The 16,781-nt window shown below is 42.0% G+C and overlaps 1 protein-coding gene across 2 annotated transcripts in view; it reads left to right on the top strand.

Moving 5' to 3' along the window:
- The window catches only part of chst11 (carbohydrate (chondroitin 4) sulfotransferase 11), a 100,821-nt gene extending 85,476 nt beyond the window's left edge, over positions 1–15,345 (top strand). For both annotated transcript variants that reach the window (XM_080050963.1, XM_080050962.1), the window contains exons 3-4: positions 8,130–8,359; positions 8,488–15,345. In XM_080050963.1, coding sequence (XP_079907089.1) covers positions 8,130–8,359; positions 8,488–9,112 — 855 coding nt within the window. In that variant the 3' untranslated portion in view covers positions 9,113–15,345. The remainder of the gene's footprint in view (positions 1–8,129; positions 8,360–8,487) is intronic.
- Positions 15,346–16,781: the final 1,436 nt, after the last annotated feature.

Raw genomic sequence — 16,781 nt, 5'->3', positions numbered from 1 at the left:
TATCTACATAGGAGCGGGGTGCTGAGGCCGCCATGCTTCTACAGTAGCACAGAACGGACAAACTTAACGGCCTTACGTGTTTTTATATATAGTGGGTGTCCTGGGGAAATGCACCTGTTGGAAGACCAAGAAGTACTATAGAATAAATAGCTAAATACATCTTCACCTCATCACTTGATATTGTGGAAAGACTTGAGGCAGTGGTGGATGATGCCATCTTTAGTAACTAGCTTTGTTGTCCTTGAAGGCCACCGTAGCTTCTGGAAATTCTCTAAAATGACACACTGTAGCATACATTAAAGATGGTATGACTGTTAGTGTTATTATTATTCATGAGCCTAGTTCTGTGAGTTACAGCAGTCCTCACCTTTGTGCAAAAAACATCAAAGCACATCAAAGTACAGCCACGGCAAGTTAATGAAATACTATTTGAATGATGTAGCACTGAGATGTGTCATCAGACATAAAAAGACTTGTATCATGTTAACTAGTTCACTCGTTATCCGTTACAACATGAGTGACTTTTACTGTTTGTCACCAGTTCAATTATCCAGTTATCCAAAACGCTGCACTACATGAAGGTCTTAGTTTTAATAATAGCACTTTGATTATCCGAACATGTAAAATATCCACCCCGTTATTTCCTACAGTTGCTCTATTTTACCTTTGATGAATACATGTACCCCTCGGAGTTAGCAGGCTAACCATCGACATTCACACGAGGCAAGGTGGGTGAAGTGTCTTGCCCAAGGACACAACAACTGTGACACAGGTGGCAGGGCGGGGATCGAACCTCCAACCCTTTGATCATCGGCCAACCCGCTCTACCAACTGAGCCACAGTGTGTGTGTGTGTGTATGTATGTACTGTATGTATATATGTATGGAGCTACATGGGCATTCAAGAAAAGAGAGCATGTGTTCTCACTAGTTTCCCTTGATAAATAGCTTTAAGGAAACATTTCCTCTGGGCTTTTCCGTGTGGCAGGTGTGTAGTCACTCTCTGTCGGGTCGACTTCTCATAAATGACGCAACGAAAACAGTGAATGTGCCGCCAACCTCAGTGGAGAGGACGCATTCCACCTCATAAACTGTCAGCATTGTCCAGGTTTTATGGAAGGGCCCTCGCCTTGTTGCCTTTTACAGAGACGCAGGTGAAGGTGTGTGTGTGTGTGTGTGTGTGTGTGTGTGTGTGTGTGTTTGCTATACAGTTGCGGTACACTGGCAGCTTTATTCCTGCCCACTCTATGAATGCCAGTCTGTAAGTAGAGAGGGTCAGAGAGAGACAGAGTGCCTTTAGTGCTGTGTGTGTGTGTGTGTGTGTGTGTGTGTGTGTGTGTGTGTGTGTGTGTGTGTGTGTGTCTGTGTGTGTGTGTGTGTGTCTGTGTTTGAGAGAGAGAAAGGGAGATACATAGATGAATGCTATTGATCTTTGTTTAAATGGCGTGTATAAACAGAAGACAAGGCTTGCAACAAAGAAATTTAAAAAAGCAACATGAAAATTGTTGCCAATTTTGCAGCACTTTTACCAATTCTCCATTTTGTTCCCTATGTCCCCTATACTACCAGACACAGAATGGCTTGTACAATTAATCGAGGAAATATCTAAAAAGCAGTAAGGGCTGCTGCAGTGTTTAAAGTGCAATAGGAACTTGGAGGAAAAGATATTCCAGGCATTTTAAAAAAAGAAAAAAAAACACCCACTAATGCTGTGCAGAAGAAACCCAGGGCTACATATCGCTATGCATTAGCATCTCATTTTCTTCCCAGCGCTATAAAAAAACATATTTAGCAAGTTCGCTGGAATGAATTATTAATGAAGATATACAGTACCTCCATGATTTTTAGCCACCATTTTAAATCTTATCCTATGAATAACTTTAACATATTCTATATTGTGTTTTTCAACAGATGAATTCAATGAAAAGGCAAGTCAGACGACAGAAACACTGCACAGCCTTTTTGTAATGCTCACAGAGAGGATTTGACAACGTTGGGAAGTTTTCACATCAACAACTACTTAATCTTTCATTGCGACTGTTAGCTATAGAGTTCAGAAATACATACCACATATTATGTTAATCCAATTCTATAGTAGTCGAGCCCTTTTGCCAAAGAACCAAAATGTTGACCTGTGGTGGCACTAGAGACACTGTCAAGGGACCTCCACAGACTTTCTTTCTCTTTTCACTCCCCCCTGCAACCGTCAGCATATCGGGAGGAAGCCATTCATTACAGAGGGTCCGTGCTGATCTGTCATTCAAACTCATAACAACTTTCAGTGATAATAATACGGCCGTGGCCAAGGAAATGAACACTCGCAAATAAGGGAAACACAATCTCAACATCCCGCCCGTGTCATCACTTTCTCTCACATTTCGACGACAAATGTGCAGCGACGAGAAAAGAGAATGAATGTACAATGTTTTTTTTTCGAGAACATTTCGAGACAAGATAATGGAGTTACTTCTATTAGCATAGTGTCCATGAGTATCCATATGCAATTTCATCGCAATCTGTTTGATCAGATTTTTTCAATATGGGCTGAAGTGGTCCAGTATAGATCAACATTACCATAGAGCCAAGCTGCTACCACCTCCATACTGTTTACACCTGCACCTCAACAGATAGTCAAAGCAGGATATGTAAAAATGTACAGTGTCAGTAGCTTACTAAACATCAAGGCCTCACTATTTGGCAAGAGAAAAACTAACCAGTACCTACACTGTAAACCTCTGATGTAAATGTACAGCTAAAATCTCACAGTATCCTACTGTATTGATGTTCTACAAGATCATACTGTAAATTGCAATGCATATTGGGAGAAAATAATAATTTTACAGCAAAATCTGAGAATGTTGCAGTTTACAGGTATTTTCTGTAAAAAGCAGTGCATGACGGGAAAATAAAGGAAGAGGCGGGAATTAAAATTTGAAATAGTTAGGCAGCAATTTTTCTCTTGTCCATTTTAAGACAACCCATTTCACTCTTATTATAAAGCCTATAGTCTATAATTTCACTTTAGACTATTCCAGGATTTTTTTTGTCTTGTGTTGGATTATGTTTCTGGAACTACCACTGCCCAGGACCGAAGAAATAAGGAGACAGTTACTTTTTTTTTTAATCTTTTTTCTCCGCGGGGTTTTCGAACAGGCACGGCAGTGTCACGCGCCCCACACACATCCTACCTCTACTGCGCGTCTACCTCGCGTCTGCGTCTGACTTTTGGTCACAGACTGTGAAATCAACGTAGAGCGAGCACACATCCAACCTCAGACGCACTGCTGAGGCGCGTCGGAGGCGCGTCGGAGGCACGTCTGCAGCGCCGCTCCCCTTCACCTCAGGAGGCTCGCCTATTCTTTTCTGAGAGCAGCGCGTCTCTCTCGCGTCTCTGTGCTTTAACTGATAGAGAAATACTCTGCTGACAGTCATACCAGCAGCATTCACTCTAGTTACACGTTTACCCGGTGTGTTTATTTCAAAATAAAACATCCCTCAGTCGTATACGCAAATAATCCCTTTATTTCACGATGTAATTGTGCAATCAAAATCCGAGGGATTCAAAACCTAATTATCAATTAGTTCTGGCATTTCATTTTTGGATAAATGACACATATAGAGATCCAATATAGTGAAGAAATAAAAAAGATCATGATGAGCGCAACAGTTTTCCGTTGCTCTATCTGTGTCTACGGCCTTCTTCTTCCCCGACCACACCCCCCTCTCTCTCTCCCGTATAAATCAGTAAAGTGATTCTTGAAATACTCTGCTGAGAGTCATATTGACTTCATACTGGCAGCTTTCGCTGTAGTTTCACCATTTCCTGGTGTGTCCCCTTCAAAATAAAACTTCCAACAAGCAGCAGCAGCTGCTGAGACGTTGCATGTGTGTCCGAGAAAAGTCCGAGAGAGGCAGCAGTAAGGTAAGGCGACGCGCTCCAGAGGTAGACGCAGGATGTGTGTGGGGCGCGTCAGTCTGAACAGTGCAATGAGACACCTGAGACCCAAAATAACCCTCCAACATAAAGTGCAAGACGTAGTGCAAATAAAATGTAACTGTAGCGATAACTAGTTTTATTCCACAGCACTGATAAATGCTGTGTCTTCATTGGTCAATCACTGCATTATATTACATTGATAATTCCTACTGTTAAAGGACTACTTCACCCATACGGAACCGGTATTCTATCATTATAAAATCGCTATTATAATATAATGAATGAGGTTTTTCTTCCCTCAGTCTTTCCTCAGTCTTCCCTTGGCCCAGCTGCCCTGTTAATCCTAACTCTACATTTTTACTGAAGTGATGTCACATTAGTAAAATGTAGGGTTAGACAGTGATACCATCTCAGGCTAAAATGAACCGATTTCAAAAATGTTTGCACATTTATACTACATAGGATCTGAGAGTTCAATACACCTTCATATTCCCACCGGTGAAGTAGGTCTTTAAGGATAATAATTCACAGTTGCAATGGACCTATACAGTATGTTCTGGTTTGACTTCATGTACTTCCACCCTTCCTTCTGTAATCTCTTATACTGTCGCTTCCTTCCTCCCTCTTTCTCTTTTCACTCCCCCCTGCAACCGTCAGCATATCGGGAGGAAGCCATTCATTACAGAGGGTCCGTGCTGATCTGTCAGATCATTTTTCAAACTCATAACAACTTTCAGCGACAATAATACGGCCGTGGCCAAGGAAATGAACACTCGCAAATATGGGAAAACACAATCTCAACATCCCCCGTCTATGTCATCAGTTTCTTTCACATTTCGGCGACAAATGTGCAGCGACGAGAAAAGAGAATGAATGTACAATGGGTTTTTTCGAGAACATTTCGAGACAAGATAATGGAGTTACTTCTATTAGCATATACAACGCCTAGATGGTGAGCTTTTTGGGTTTACATGTATGCAGTTTTGACAGAATAGATACTAGGGAGTGAGCGCAAAAAGCTGATACACCTATCTATATACGACATAGACGTATAGCACATAGAAACTGCTGAGCTGAGTATTTGGAAGCACGACCAATGGGTACTTGACCAATCGGAAGAGATCAAACTTAACTGGGCCTTGTCGTGTTTAAGCTGCTAATGACTTTTAATGGCCGTGGTTTTATGACTTTTTTTTCTCTGCTGACCCACTAGTTCATGTCCACAGTGGGGGGGATTAAGAGGGGTTAATGTGCGAGCAAATATGCAAGAAACGGTGTCCGCCCTATGCCATGGGAACGGCTTGACCCCTGGCCCTCAAGTCAGCGATACTTATCAGGGCTTCTTTCTCAGACGCTATAATCATATCGCCCTCACTCATCTCAAATCATCCCTCATACCCTTTCATCGGGACTTCACAAAAGACTGGACTGAGCCCGTGATAAAATGGCCGAAAGTAATCCTGTGGAGAGAGTAGAGAGATAAGGAAAGCAAGATGACAAGATTTCCCTCCCTTGTCTCTTTTCACCCCCCCATGTTAATTGCAGCATTTGTGATGGGATGGAGGGCCGCACGCTAGCTGGCATGCAACATTTTTGTGTGAGTCATAGCTGGATGTGGATGAAAAAAGCAAAGATTTGCATCAACAAAGAGCTGCTATTCGCTGTAACGCCTTCGTGGGCTTTGATGTGCCAGGCGTAGGCATGAATAGGGAGGAGAGGGCTGCACACAAAGAGAGAAGAAGAGGGAGGCAGAGACGTTCATAATCCATTATGTCAATTCACATTCCCCCTCAAAATGCTATAAAGAAGCATTTGATATGACAGGGAAACGAGATTTTGGAAATAGTCATTTAGAAGATATACTGTATATAGTGTAAGAGGTTAAGCAGCGGGTAACAATTCTCTGCAATAAATAACAGAAACTGATAAAGTTCTACAGTCAAACTTGAATTTCATCTTTCAAATAGCCAACAGGGGAAATGTAATATGTTTTATCTTGTGGAACAGTATATTGAGTTGTCCATATATGATTTTATCAGGTGGAAATAAGATAGTGTGTTTTGTATGTTATTTGTTGTGGGTACGAGATTCACTGCACACTTAATCTATTAACTGCGTGTGTGTGTGTGTGTGTGTGTGTGTGTGTGTGTGTGTGTGTGTGTGTGTGTGTGTGTGCGCAACTTATTTTCATGTGTGAACAAAATCCATATGTGGAAAGTAATTTTTTTGTGATAGTGAGAAGTGAACCCATGCTCTTATCTTGTGCACGCATTATCCCTATTCTTAATAAGTCTTGTGAGAAGAAAATACATTTTCTGGGGCCAGGTTATTAACTTATTGTTGCTCAAACCAATTCAGTCAGAGACATTCTGCGATATGAACCATTTGACGTTTGTATTGTTGTTACATTTGTTTTGCATAGGTTCCATACCAATGCCAGTAGTCTATATGGAAAACAAAACATGTTTCTCAACAATTATTTTAAACTGATAGCATTCCCATGACTCTAATATCTACGAAAATACGAGTGAGAATTTTTCAGATGTGAATATACTGTTTGAATTATACCACCTCCTAACCCTATTGATAAAAAAAGAGCATCAACCTATGATCCATCCATATGCCACATGATGACTATCCAATGGAGCTCACTGAGAGCAGAACAGACTATGAAACATGACTTTCACAGACATTAACCTGAAATATCTCAGAATTTAAAGGTCAAGTATGCTGACAGCTCCTCTTGTGACTTCTTCTTGCTCGCTTTTGTATGTCTTTTCCTCAGTTAAAAAGGTGTAAAAGATTGGTTTCCTCCCAGACACGGTTGAAAAAATGGAGTTCAAAGAAGGATACATACAAACCTCTTTAGTCAAGCTGTCTTGGAAGTGTAGCGCTTGGAGGTGGTCCCCTGAGTTATTTCAGCACCTCATGTCAGCAGCTCTCAGCCCTGACCACTGTTGAACTGAAAGGCCGCACTTGTTGTGAGTGGGACGGAGAGAGCGTTAAAGATGCATGCCACGGTACAATCAATTTAGAATTCTGTGTGGAAACCCAGAGGGGGCACTGCCCTGGAGGGGAATTCAGGGCCAGAGGAAAAATAATCAAGAGGCGCAAGTAAACATTCCATGCCTTTCAGTTGCAAAAAAGCCCTCAGGCCTCAAACTCTTTCTGGGGGAGAAAGGCAGCCAGCCTCCTCCTTTCCCTCCTGCCATTACGAGCATCACCGTGAATATAAAGTATGCCTCGGATGAATGATTGCTGACTGCTGCATCTGCGCACATTGAACACTCAATATCTGTAATATCCTCCAATATCATTATTTCCGTGGATACCCATGGACTCATCGCTATCATAGTCTGTGAAGCGACTCATGTAGGAGGAACAGATAGCCAATAAAGAGATGAGCATGATCATAAAAGTTGAGATTAATAATGTTCTCTATCTCTCTCTTCCTGCTGTGGTTCAGTTTTTCCTAACACCCCAAAGGAAGTGATACAGTAACACTAATACAGTAAATGCGTAAGCAATGTTTTGAGTTTTTTGAGATCTTAAAGGTCACATATTATGCCCATTTTCAGGTTTGAAATTGTAATTTGGGTTTTTTACTAGAACATTTTTTTTTTGGTGTAGTGTCCAAAAAACTTTTTTATTTCTCAGAGTGCCATTGTTGAATTTCCCCTTTTCAGCTTCTGTCTGAGACGCTCCGTTTTAGAGGCTGTCTCTTTAAGCCCCGCCTTCCAAAAAAAGCCCATTCCCCGAATCTAACTGTTGGTTTGAATGTAACTGCCAGTTAGATTCAGAGGTGTATGGTGGTGTGGCTTATCACAGGTGGAGGTTGGTAAGCTAAGTTAGGTTGGTAATGAGGGGGTGTGGCTTCTCCCCTTATGTCAGAGAAATGTGACTGGGGTTTTGAACACAGGTTTTCAGAAAAGTTGCAGGTTGAGAAAAAGAGAGATGGTTGTATTTAATTAGTAACACAACTATACTTTTTCACCCAAAAAAGTAGTTAATAAATTCTGTTGAAAGGGCTTAGCAAAACAAAACGAAAAATCAGAGTCAAATGTTTAGAATAACATTGGATAGGTCAACATATCTTCATATCCAGATGAGAACCTCCTGAAAGCCCTTTTTTGGAGTTTCACAGTAATGACTCTTATCTTTCCCCCACTCCGCTTCCTTCTCTACCTTTACAGCCGGAGTTGTCTGGAGCGGCCGTCCTCCACCAGGCCCGGAGGGACCAGGTAGTGGATTCCTGTCGCGTCTACAGTGCATCCAGCCGTAAGCGCAGAGTCCTGACGCCCGCAGACCTCAAACACCTGGTGGTTGATGAGGACCACGAGCTCATCTACTGCTACGTCCCCAAGGTGGCCTGCACTAACTGGAAACGTGTCATGATGGTGCTCACAGGCCGGGGCAAATACAGGTGAGTCTAAGAAAAAAATGCATGTCTTGTGTGTAATGTATGATTCCATTTCTGGGTTTTGCCTTTATTACACTGGTCATTTGTGATGTGCCATTGTTCCTCACTGTCCTCGTGCCTCTTGCCCACAGTGACCCAATGGATATCCCTTCCAACGAAGCCCATGTTCCCTCCAACCTGAAGACGCTGAACCAGTACAGTATTGCTGAGATCAACCACCGCCTCAAGAACTATCTCAAGTTCCTCTTTGTCCGCGAGCCCTTCGAGAGGCTGGTCTCTGCCTACCGCAACAAGTTCACCCTGAAGTACAACTCTTCCTTCCACAAGCGATTCGGCACACGCATAATCCGACGCTACCGCAAGAACGCCACCCAGGATGCCCTGCTCAACGGCGCTGATGTCAAATTCAAGGAATTCGCAGAGTACTTGGTGGACCCGGCAACGCAGCGTGACGGCCCACTCAACGAGCACTGGCAGACCGTCTACCAGCTGTGTCACCCATGTCACATCCACTACGACATGGTGGGCAAGTACGAGACGCTGGAAGAGGACGCAAACTACGTGTTGAAGCTGGCGGGCGTTGGCGACTCCTTGCGCTTCCCCAGCTACGCCAAGTCCACCCGTACCACAGATGCCATGACAGCCCAGTTCTTCAGCAATATCAGCACTCAGCAGCAGATCCAACTCTACCAGCTCTACAAGTTAGACTTCCTCATGTTCAACTACACCACGCCCAGCTACCTCCGGCTGGACTAACGGAGGACAGAGCTGGGACTCTGAGAATGGCTGCCTTGTTTAATGGAGGCAAAACAGTGAGTGGAGGTCCGGAATGTTTTGGAAGCAAACTTGATTTTAGAAAACTGTTGTTGTACCTTGCAGGCCTGTGCGGTCTGAATTAGACATAAAACAGGTGCTCAAAGAAAGAATGGTAACGTGTGCTTGTCTGGGCATAAGTGGGGAGGATGTCCAATCAACTCTGGGTGATTCAGAGAGAACTGATTGGATGAGAATGTGGGCTAAATGAACCAAACGCATGCAGAGACAAAACATTGTGTGGGTGAAGCAGGACTTCAAGGTGTTTGGAAAGGGGAACTTACCCTCAGAGGACGGACTTCAAGAGGGATTCTCCTGATGATGTTCCCTACATTTTTAAAACAAACTGCTGACAAATTAGGCTGCTTCAGAATCTGCAAGGCAAACAGCGGCCTCGCACGCGCCCTGACCCCCAATGCATCGTGGGAGCTAAGCTTATCTTCCCTCCCCCTGATCAATAGAGAAACTCCGTCAAATTGTAAAATGCCCGTCATGACCTTCGCTGCTCCGTCAGCGCAGCTTGAAAGCGCCCATCACCCTTGCCCTCATTAGATTCATACATTTTAGATGGAAATTGGCTCATCAACCGCCTCAAGGACGCCCTGTAATAGATGGCTACTGACTTTACCCTCAAAACCTCCACAACTGTAACAGTGGCAACATGGCCTTCAGCCAACAACTTTTAATAAACAAGTTCTCATTGGTCTCTATCATAATGGTGTTTGGGGATGGGGCCTCTTGTGTTACTGTTGCAGCAGTAAAGTGTGGAAGTGCTCAATAAATCATTGCCTGTAACACCAAGCATCCTTAACAATTTGAGCTACAGGACGTGGTTAGTAAGGTACAGGATACTTTCATGTGGGTGGCCGCACCAGCTGTGCCAAGTCTGCAAAGAAAGAAAAGAGAGCCTGTGGTGCAGGTGAAATGGGTGAAAGGCTCTGGATCTCATAACCCCGCCCCACCATGCCCCGCCCACTGGCTCAATGGACACGCCCAGGGCTACGCCCACGACCAAACATGTCTTACAGTAAATTAAGATTATTTTCTGTCTTTATGCTTATTTTTTTGATTTTATCTTATGTCTTATGAAGCATTGCTGCGAGCAGCAACAACAAAAGGTTATTTAATTTGATTTGTTTATATAAGACAGGAAGATTTCATTTTTCATCTCTCCTGGACTGAAAAGGTTGAACTGTTTAATTTAGTGATGTTGGTTTCTTCTTCACAGCTTGCCTCCGATACATTACTAATGCATCAAAGCGTCTGTATTTCTGAAAGGTGTACGGTACATATCAGCCTGTGGCTTTGTCCTTCTGTGTCTGGGATCATCAGATGTATGAGTTATTTTCCACTTTTTGTTGTCAAACATTTGGCGCCAAAGCGTCTGTGAGAGTCTCAGAGATCCACGCTCGCATCATTGCCCCCACTTTCTCAAACATTAGAACAAGCTGCGGCTTTCAGTGTACGCATCAACATATCTACTTCCCACATCAATGATCTGTATCTTATACTGTAACGTGATTGATGTTAGCCATGCTAAACCATGTCAAGGTTAATAACGGCACTCGCCATCATTCTGTCTATTGGATTACAGCTAAGTATTATACAGGAGGGAGAGAGATGATGTCGTTAGGGTTATCATGGTAATGGTGGTTAGGAATTTCTTATTGTTTAAATCAGAGTCGGGTAACAACAAACTACAGGTTAAAAATGTGGGTGCTTACCAGGCGGGGAGGCCTTACCTGAAAATAATATTAAGTTGCATTATGGGAAATGTGGTATTCAGCATCTATGAGGCCTTGTTTCAACGTACATTAGAGTAAATGTCTCTGCCTCTGCTGCACTCAATTTTAATAGATTTTAGATTTGTTTTACTTAGGTCAAATATACTTTACAGCTCATACTGCAATTTCCAAGTCTGCTCCACTATAAAGTATCAAGTCGGAGAACCCCCATTTATTTAAAATTAAACTAGTGAGAGAAATGTCAGCATAAAGGCTGTTACATACTCTGCGAGAAGAAAGAACAAAGTTCTCGGTGACAGAGCTGCGAGAAGAAAATGACGTCATTTTCTTCTCTCAGCTCTTGTTTAGCTGTTCTCGTAGCTTGTTCTCGACACACCACCCGTGCCGAACTTTCTTCTCGCAGCTTGTCCGAGAACTATTGTGTGATTGGTCAGTCTGAAGTCAATGAGGAAAGCGAAGTGAAATCAGCTGGCGCTACTGAGTCAATTACCATGGTAACAATGCGCCGCGGTGAGGAGTTCAGCAGTTGAGTTCTCGTGAAGTATGTAATGTCAGACCAGAAAGAACTTCTCGCAGCTCTGTCACCGAGAACTTTCTTCTTTCTTCTCGCGGAGTATGTAACAGCCTTTACAGATAGACGTGGTGACCAAATCTTATATTATAAAAATAGTAAATTATCCTTCAGGCCATATACTCTTGTGGATATTTTTTGCAGCAAACCCATTCTTTCTGAAGTACTAAAACTATAAAAAGTACATGCCTGCGTGTGTGGGTTATAATTAGAGAAAAGCCCTTTTTTTTCTTTCTTTTTTTTACCCCCACACAGACATCTGGCTCTAATAAAGGAACAGAGCTTCTGGCCTGGCGTGAAGCCCTGGCCTCTGTCCGCCTGCAAGAAAACAATGGCGGTATTCTCAGCACGGCTTCCTCCTGGGAGAGACAGACAAAAACAAACAAAAAAAACCCGATCAGCTTACACATTAGCACTCCTTTGCTGATGTTGATGCCACGCAGCTTCTTCTTACTCAGCAGTTCTAAGCAGAGGCACAGGCAGGCAGGCAGCATCTCTCCGCTTTACCACAGTGACAGAGCAGCGGGTTGAACTGCACCTTTAACCTTTAGAATTTAGAAGACGAACTATACACACACAAAAGAACTCTTAGCCAGCAGACTAGCCATCACAGAGGCCTCTCTTGTTTCTACTATCCCACTTCAAAAAAAGAAATCAGTGTCAATGATAACTCCCCTCCTTGCAGTGAAAGGTCAGCCTTCTCAAGCAAACAGAGCTGGTAAAAAAAAAAAAAGAAGAAATCCCCATGCGGGCAAGAAAACAAACTACTGCATTTTTCGAGCGCTTCTGTCCCTATTCTGAACTCCACAGGCCTGTTCACAGTTCAGTTGTTTGTTATTTATATTTAAAATCCAGCCTACAGGTATATTTATGTTGCTTTTTGAAACGATGTCTATTCTTAGACTGAATTAAATATTTGCTGAAAGGAACACAGAACGTGATTGGATGATGATTTGTACTTATATTGCTTATCTACTCGTGTACAGGTGAACACATTATGAACAGTAAAGTGCAGGTAAATATCATTCATTACCAATTATAAACAAAGGGATAGTGTGACGTTAACTACCTGATACGGAATTCTATACGAACATGGAGCTACAGCCAGTAGAGGGTTAGCTTAGCTTAGCATAAGGACCAGGGGGAAACGGCTAGCTTGGCTCTGTCTAAAGGTAAAAACAAAACTTTAAAAAAATAGACTGAAGCTATGCTAGCAGCTCTGTGTGACACAACATCAACTTGTATTTATCTTAAGCTACACTTACCAGGCTGCTAGCGTTAGCTTCCTGTTTAGCCGACCGACACAAAAGTGGTTTCAAGAAAGTGGACTCTACTGTAAATGAGTGTATTCCCGAAATGTTGGATTTAGAGAGCAGAGGGTTTCTCTAGTTTAGGTGGTTTGGTCTTTTTTTTTTTGCAGCGAAAACATTATAGTTTTTCATAGTGGCAGGCAGTACAGAGGGGCAAAGCCTGAACTCAACCCCCCCTCCTCCTCCTCTTGATCTGCCTGTTTTCTGACATATCTACAGTCCCAGTGCTGGATGTTTGTGTATGCTGTTCGACATGATGTCATGTTCATTCTGCTGTTGTTTTATGGAGCTGTCATGTTTGGATGCTGGATCGATGAAATACTACTTTGGCTGCCTCAACACACACAGAGACACAGACAAACACACACACACACACACACACACACACACACACATCCGCTTCTAAAAGTCATTGATAATTATAAAATGATATAGGGACTATGGGTGAAAAGATGAATGGCCTATATCAGCTTCTACACTGCAGTTCATATTTTGGATTTAGGCCTAATGGATTACTTAATCGCACCAAAAGAAATTGTGCTTTTCTTTTTTCTTTTACATTGCAAGCATTTACTAGAATTAAATATTTATTAATGAATCATCTAATATCAGAAGCTGTTTTTGGCAACTAACCTTCCAAATAAACATTTAACAACCAGTATAAACACCTGCTTTGCAACAGGAAGCAACAAAATTCATTTTTTTATTTTAGGGGCACCGAACGCAACACATACATCAACACCAATATGGATGTGTATTTTACTTGAAGACAACTCCATTCACACTCAATTCACTTCCCCCATGACAGTGCCCCTCAGTACAGTAAATATACAGACACACACACACACACACACACACACACACACACTGAGATCAGATCCTGCTCACACCAATACATTTGAATCTGTTTTCCTTTTCTGAAAATGTTTTTAAACATGGATATTTAAAAAAAAAAAACAGAGAATTGCCGATCTCAAAAATGCTTTAGTGTCATTTTTATGTCATCTGAGAATCTTGACTTGCACTGTAAACAAAAAGATAAAGTTTGCCAGTAATCATGAAGAATCATAAAATGTTAAATGATGTATTACAACCTGGGCCTTATCTCCCATATTTGACCACTATTCATATCAGTTATGATACGTACCCGCCAAATTAAAAGCTGAGATTGCTGTGCTATAAGGTATAGTAATAAGAGAAACAGCTAACAAAACAGCTTTGTAGACAGGATAAGGAATGGGGATGCCATCTGCTCTGGAAAAAGGTGATGGACTTTTACAACTGATTTATCCAAACTATCTGTTGTGAACAGTGTAGGCTACCTTAGGGGTGTTTTAACATCAGATGGTGTTGTAGCCAGAACGTCATTTTCCTCAGCAATTACTTTCATGAGTACAATGTTATCATAACCCATGAATACTATCCAAAATGCATGGTTTTCTGGCAAGTTCAAAAAGTTCTTATTTGTTTACAGAGCACATGTGAAGAGCAATACCAGTGGAAGACATTTAAGTCATTGCCTTTGATAATTTTAGTGCGTTTGAAAGGCTAATTGACATTTTACAGCATTTTCTGTGGCTGGTTTCATGTGTCTCTGCGTTGCCCTAACATAACATGGTGTGTGTTCTCTCTTTACTGAGCAGAGGTATAGTGTATAGTATATAGCCTGTATATAGGCCTTTTCTCCAATCTCCGTGGGGAGGAGCCTAGGCAGAAAATAACCAGGCCAATCAGAGCCCTTACGTTCATCCGTTAGTGGAAGGCAGCCCCGGGATTGGTTCATATAGTCGTCACCTAGCCTCTAGTCAGACCGGGCCCTTCAACCCTCTCCGTCCGTTGAGGATAGATTGATGACTACATGAACCAATCAGAAGCTGCCGTCCACTATAAAGGACAAACGTAAGGTCAGAACGTGGGCTCTGATTGACCCGGCCATTTTTTTGATTAGGCTCCTCCCCACGGATATTGGAGAAAGGGCCAGACTGATCTACGAGAGAGAAACAAATGTGAAGCTCGTGAAATCAGGCTGGTGTTGCCAGGATATGATGGTGCTGGTGTTATGCTATTAAACTTAAGGAAGAGTCCTAAAATCACCCATGTCCGTTACTGAATTTCTACCATTGCCATTGTGTGTATTGGAGTGCCTCATGTGCTGTAACTACAAGTGGAGGGGCCGGATAATGGCGGTACAGGTGTGTGTGTAGGTGCTGTGTGTGTGTGTGTGTGTGGTGTTGACGCTCTGTGCTGTACTCGCTCTGCCTTAGAGGGAACGTCTTGGAGGAATGAGAGACTCTCGATGAAACAGGCGCCCGCTTTTATTTATTTATTTATTTCTCAGACAACTCCCCCATACTTCTTTCCTATAGCTATCACCATGGCAACACACCTAAACTCTCGCTATATCTTCCGGGACGGTCTCTCGCTCGCCCGTTCTGTTTTTTTTTTCTGCGCTTGGTTTATGGCGCGCTCACTGAAGAAAAGAATCATGAATAATAGACTGTGTACTGTACAGAGGGTGGGAGAGTGGTGTCGGTTCTAAAGCAGTGCTAACCTGCAAGTTCATCCTGTCATAAGTTTTCACAATAAAATAACACAGACACTTTCCCTGTCTCTCCCGCCGTTTATTTCATGTGTGTGGATGTCAAAAATGTAACAGAAGAATGAGGCTACCCCGTGTCCAGTTACATGATGTCACCTATTACAATACCACTTTAGTAAAAGTATAGAAGTATCTGATTTTACAAGTATTTAAGTGGAATGGGTTGATAGATGCATAAGTGCAAATACCAAACTGTAAAATGACCCTGGTACAAGTAAAAGGTCCTGCGTGTATGTTAACTTAAAGGAATACTTCACCCATACGGAACCAGCGTTCTATCATTATAAAAATAACTATTATAATATAATGAATGAGGTTTTTCTTCTCTCAGTCTTCCCTTAGTCTTCCCTTGGCCCAGCTGTCCCGTTAATCCTGACCCTTACTGTGATGTCACAAGAAGGAAACTGTAGGGTTAGACAGTGAGACCATAAAACACTCTTTCTGCCTTTTCTCAGGCTAAGATGATCCGATTTTAAAAAGAAATTGCACATTTATACTAAATAGGATCTCCGAGTTCAATACACCTTCATATTCCAACCGGTGAAGTAGGCCTTTTAAGTAGGCTATCAGGAGAATGTAATTTATCAAAAGTAAGGGACTGTTTTACTATTATATATTAGATTATTATTACTCATAAAAGCATGCAGGGTGTGGCTGGATGATTATTTTTTCATAAATTGAGTGTTTGCTTTGTTTAAAAGAAAAAGAAGAAAATCCTCAAATTTGAGAAGCTGGTACTGTGTCATTTTTGGCATAAATCCAATGACTTCCATTAAAATAGTCAATATCAAATGAAGTTTTTGTCAGTGAAGATATTGATTAATCAACTAAGGTTTCATCTGTGCTTGTAGGCCCATCATGCTGGGTAGAGTCAAAGTATAACGTAGCATGATAAGAAAATATTCAAGTAAAGTACCTCAAACTTGTACTTTTAATTGAGTAACTGTACTTAGTTACATTACACTTCTGCCTCTGACACAGGAAAGTCCACGCAGCACTTGAACACAGCGTACAGACACAGGAGAATAAAGCCATCAGGCATTCATCTCACTTTCCATAATTGCCTCCATATTTCTGTCAGAATGGAAGATAATGGTATTGGAACTGGAGAGGTCCTAATAACATTTTATAGTTACTGTGATGTGTTTTATATAGCAAACACTTACTCACTTTAATAAAGGAGAGAGAGGAGATGATATCTGAGCATATGGGCTGGTGGTCGAACAAGCTGCTTTCACCTGAACAACACACACACTGTCACAAATAAAACAAGTTTATTAGTAACTATTAGTGCAACTTCAAGCAGAGGGACCATTATCGGTTTTCATATGGGACATTTGCACATATTCACTATAATAAATACTTATTTTGTTGAGTTTGATTAAAG

The sequence above is a fragment of the Ammodytes marinus genome (assembly GCF_949987685.1).
Source record: "Ammodytes marinus genome assembly, chromosome: 22".
NCBI classification, from domain to species: Eukaryota; Metazoa; Chordata; class Actinopteri; order Uranoscopiformes; family Ammodytidae; genus Ammodytes; species Ammodytes marinus.
Note: the sequence above shows the minus strand (reverse complement) of the source record. Positions and strands in the feature narration are given on the sequence as shown.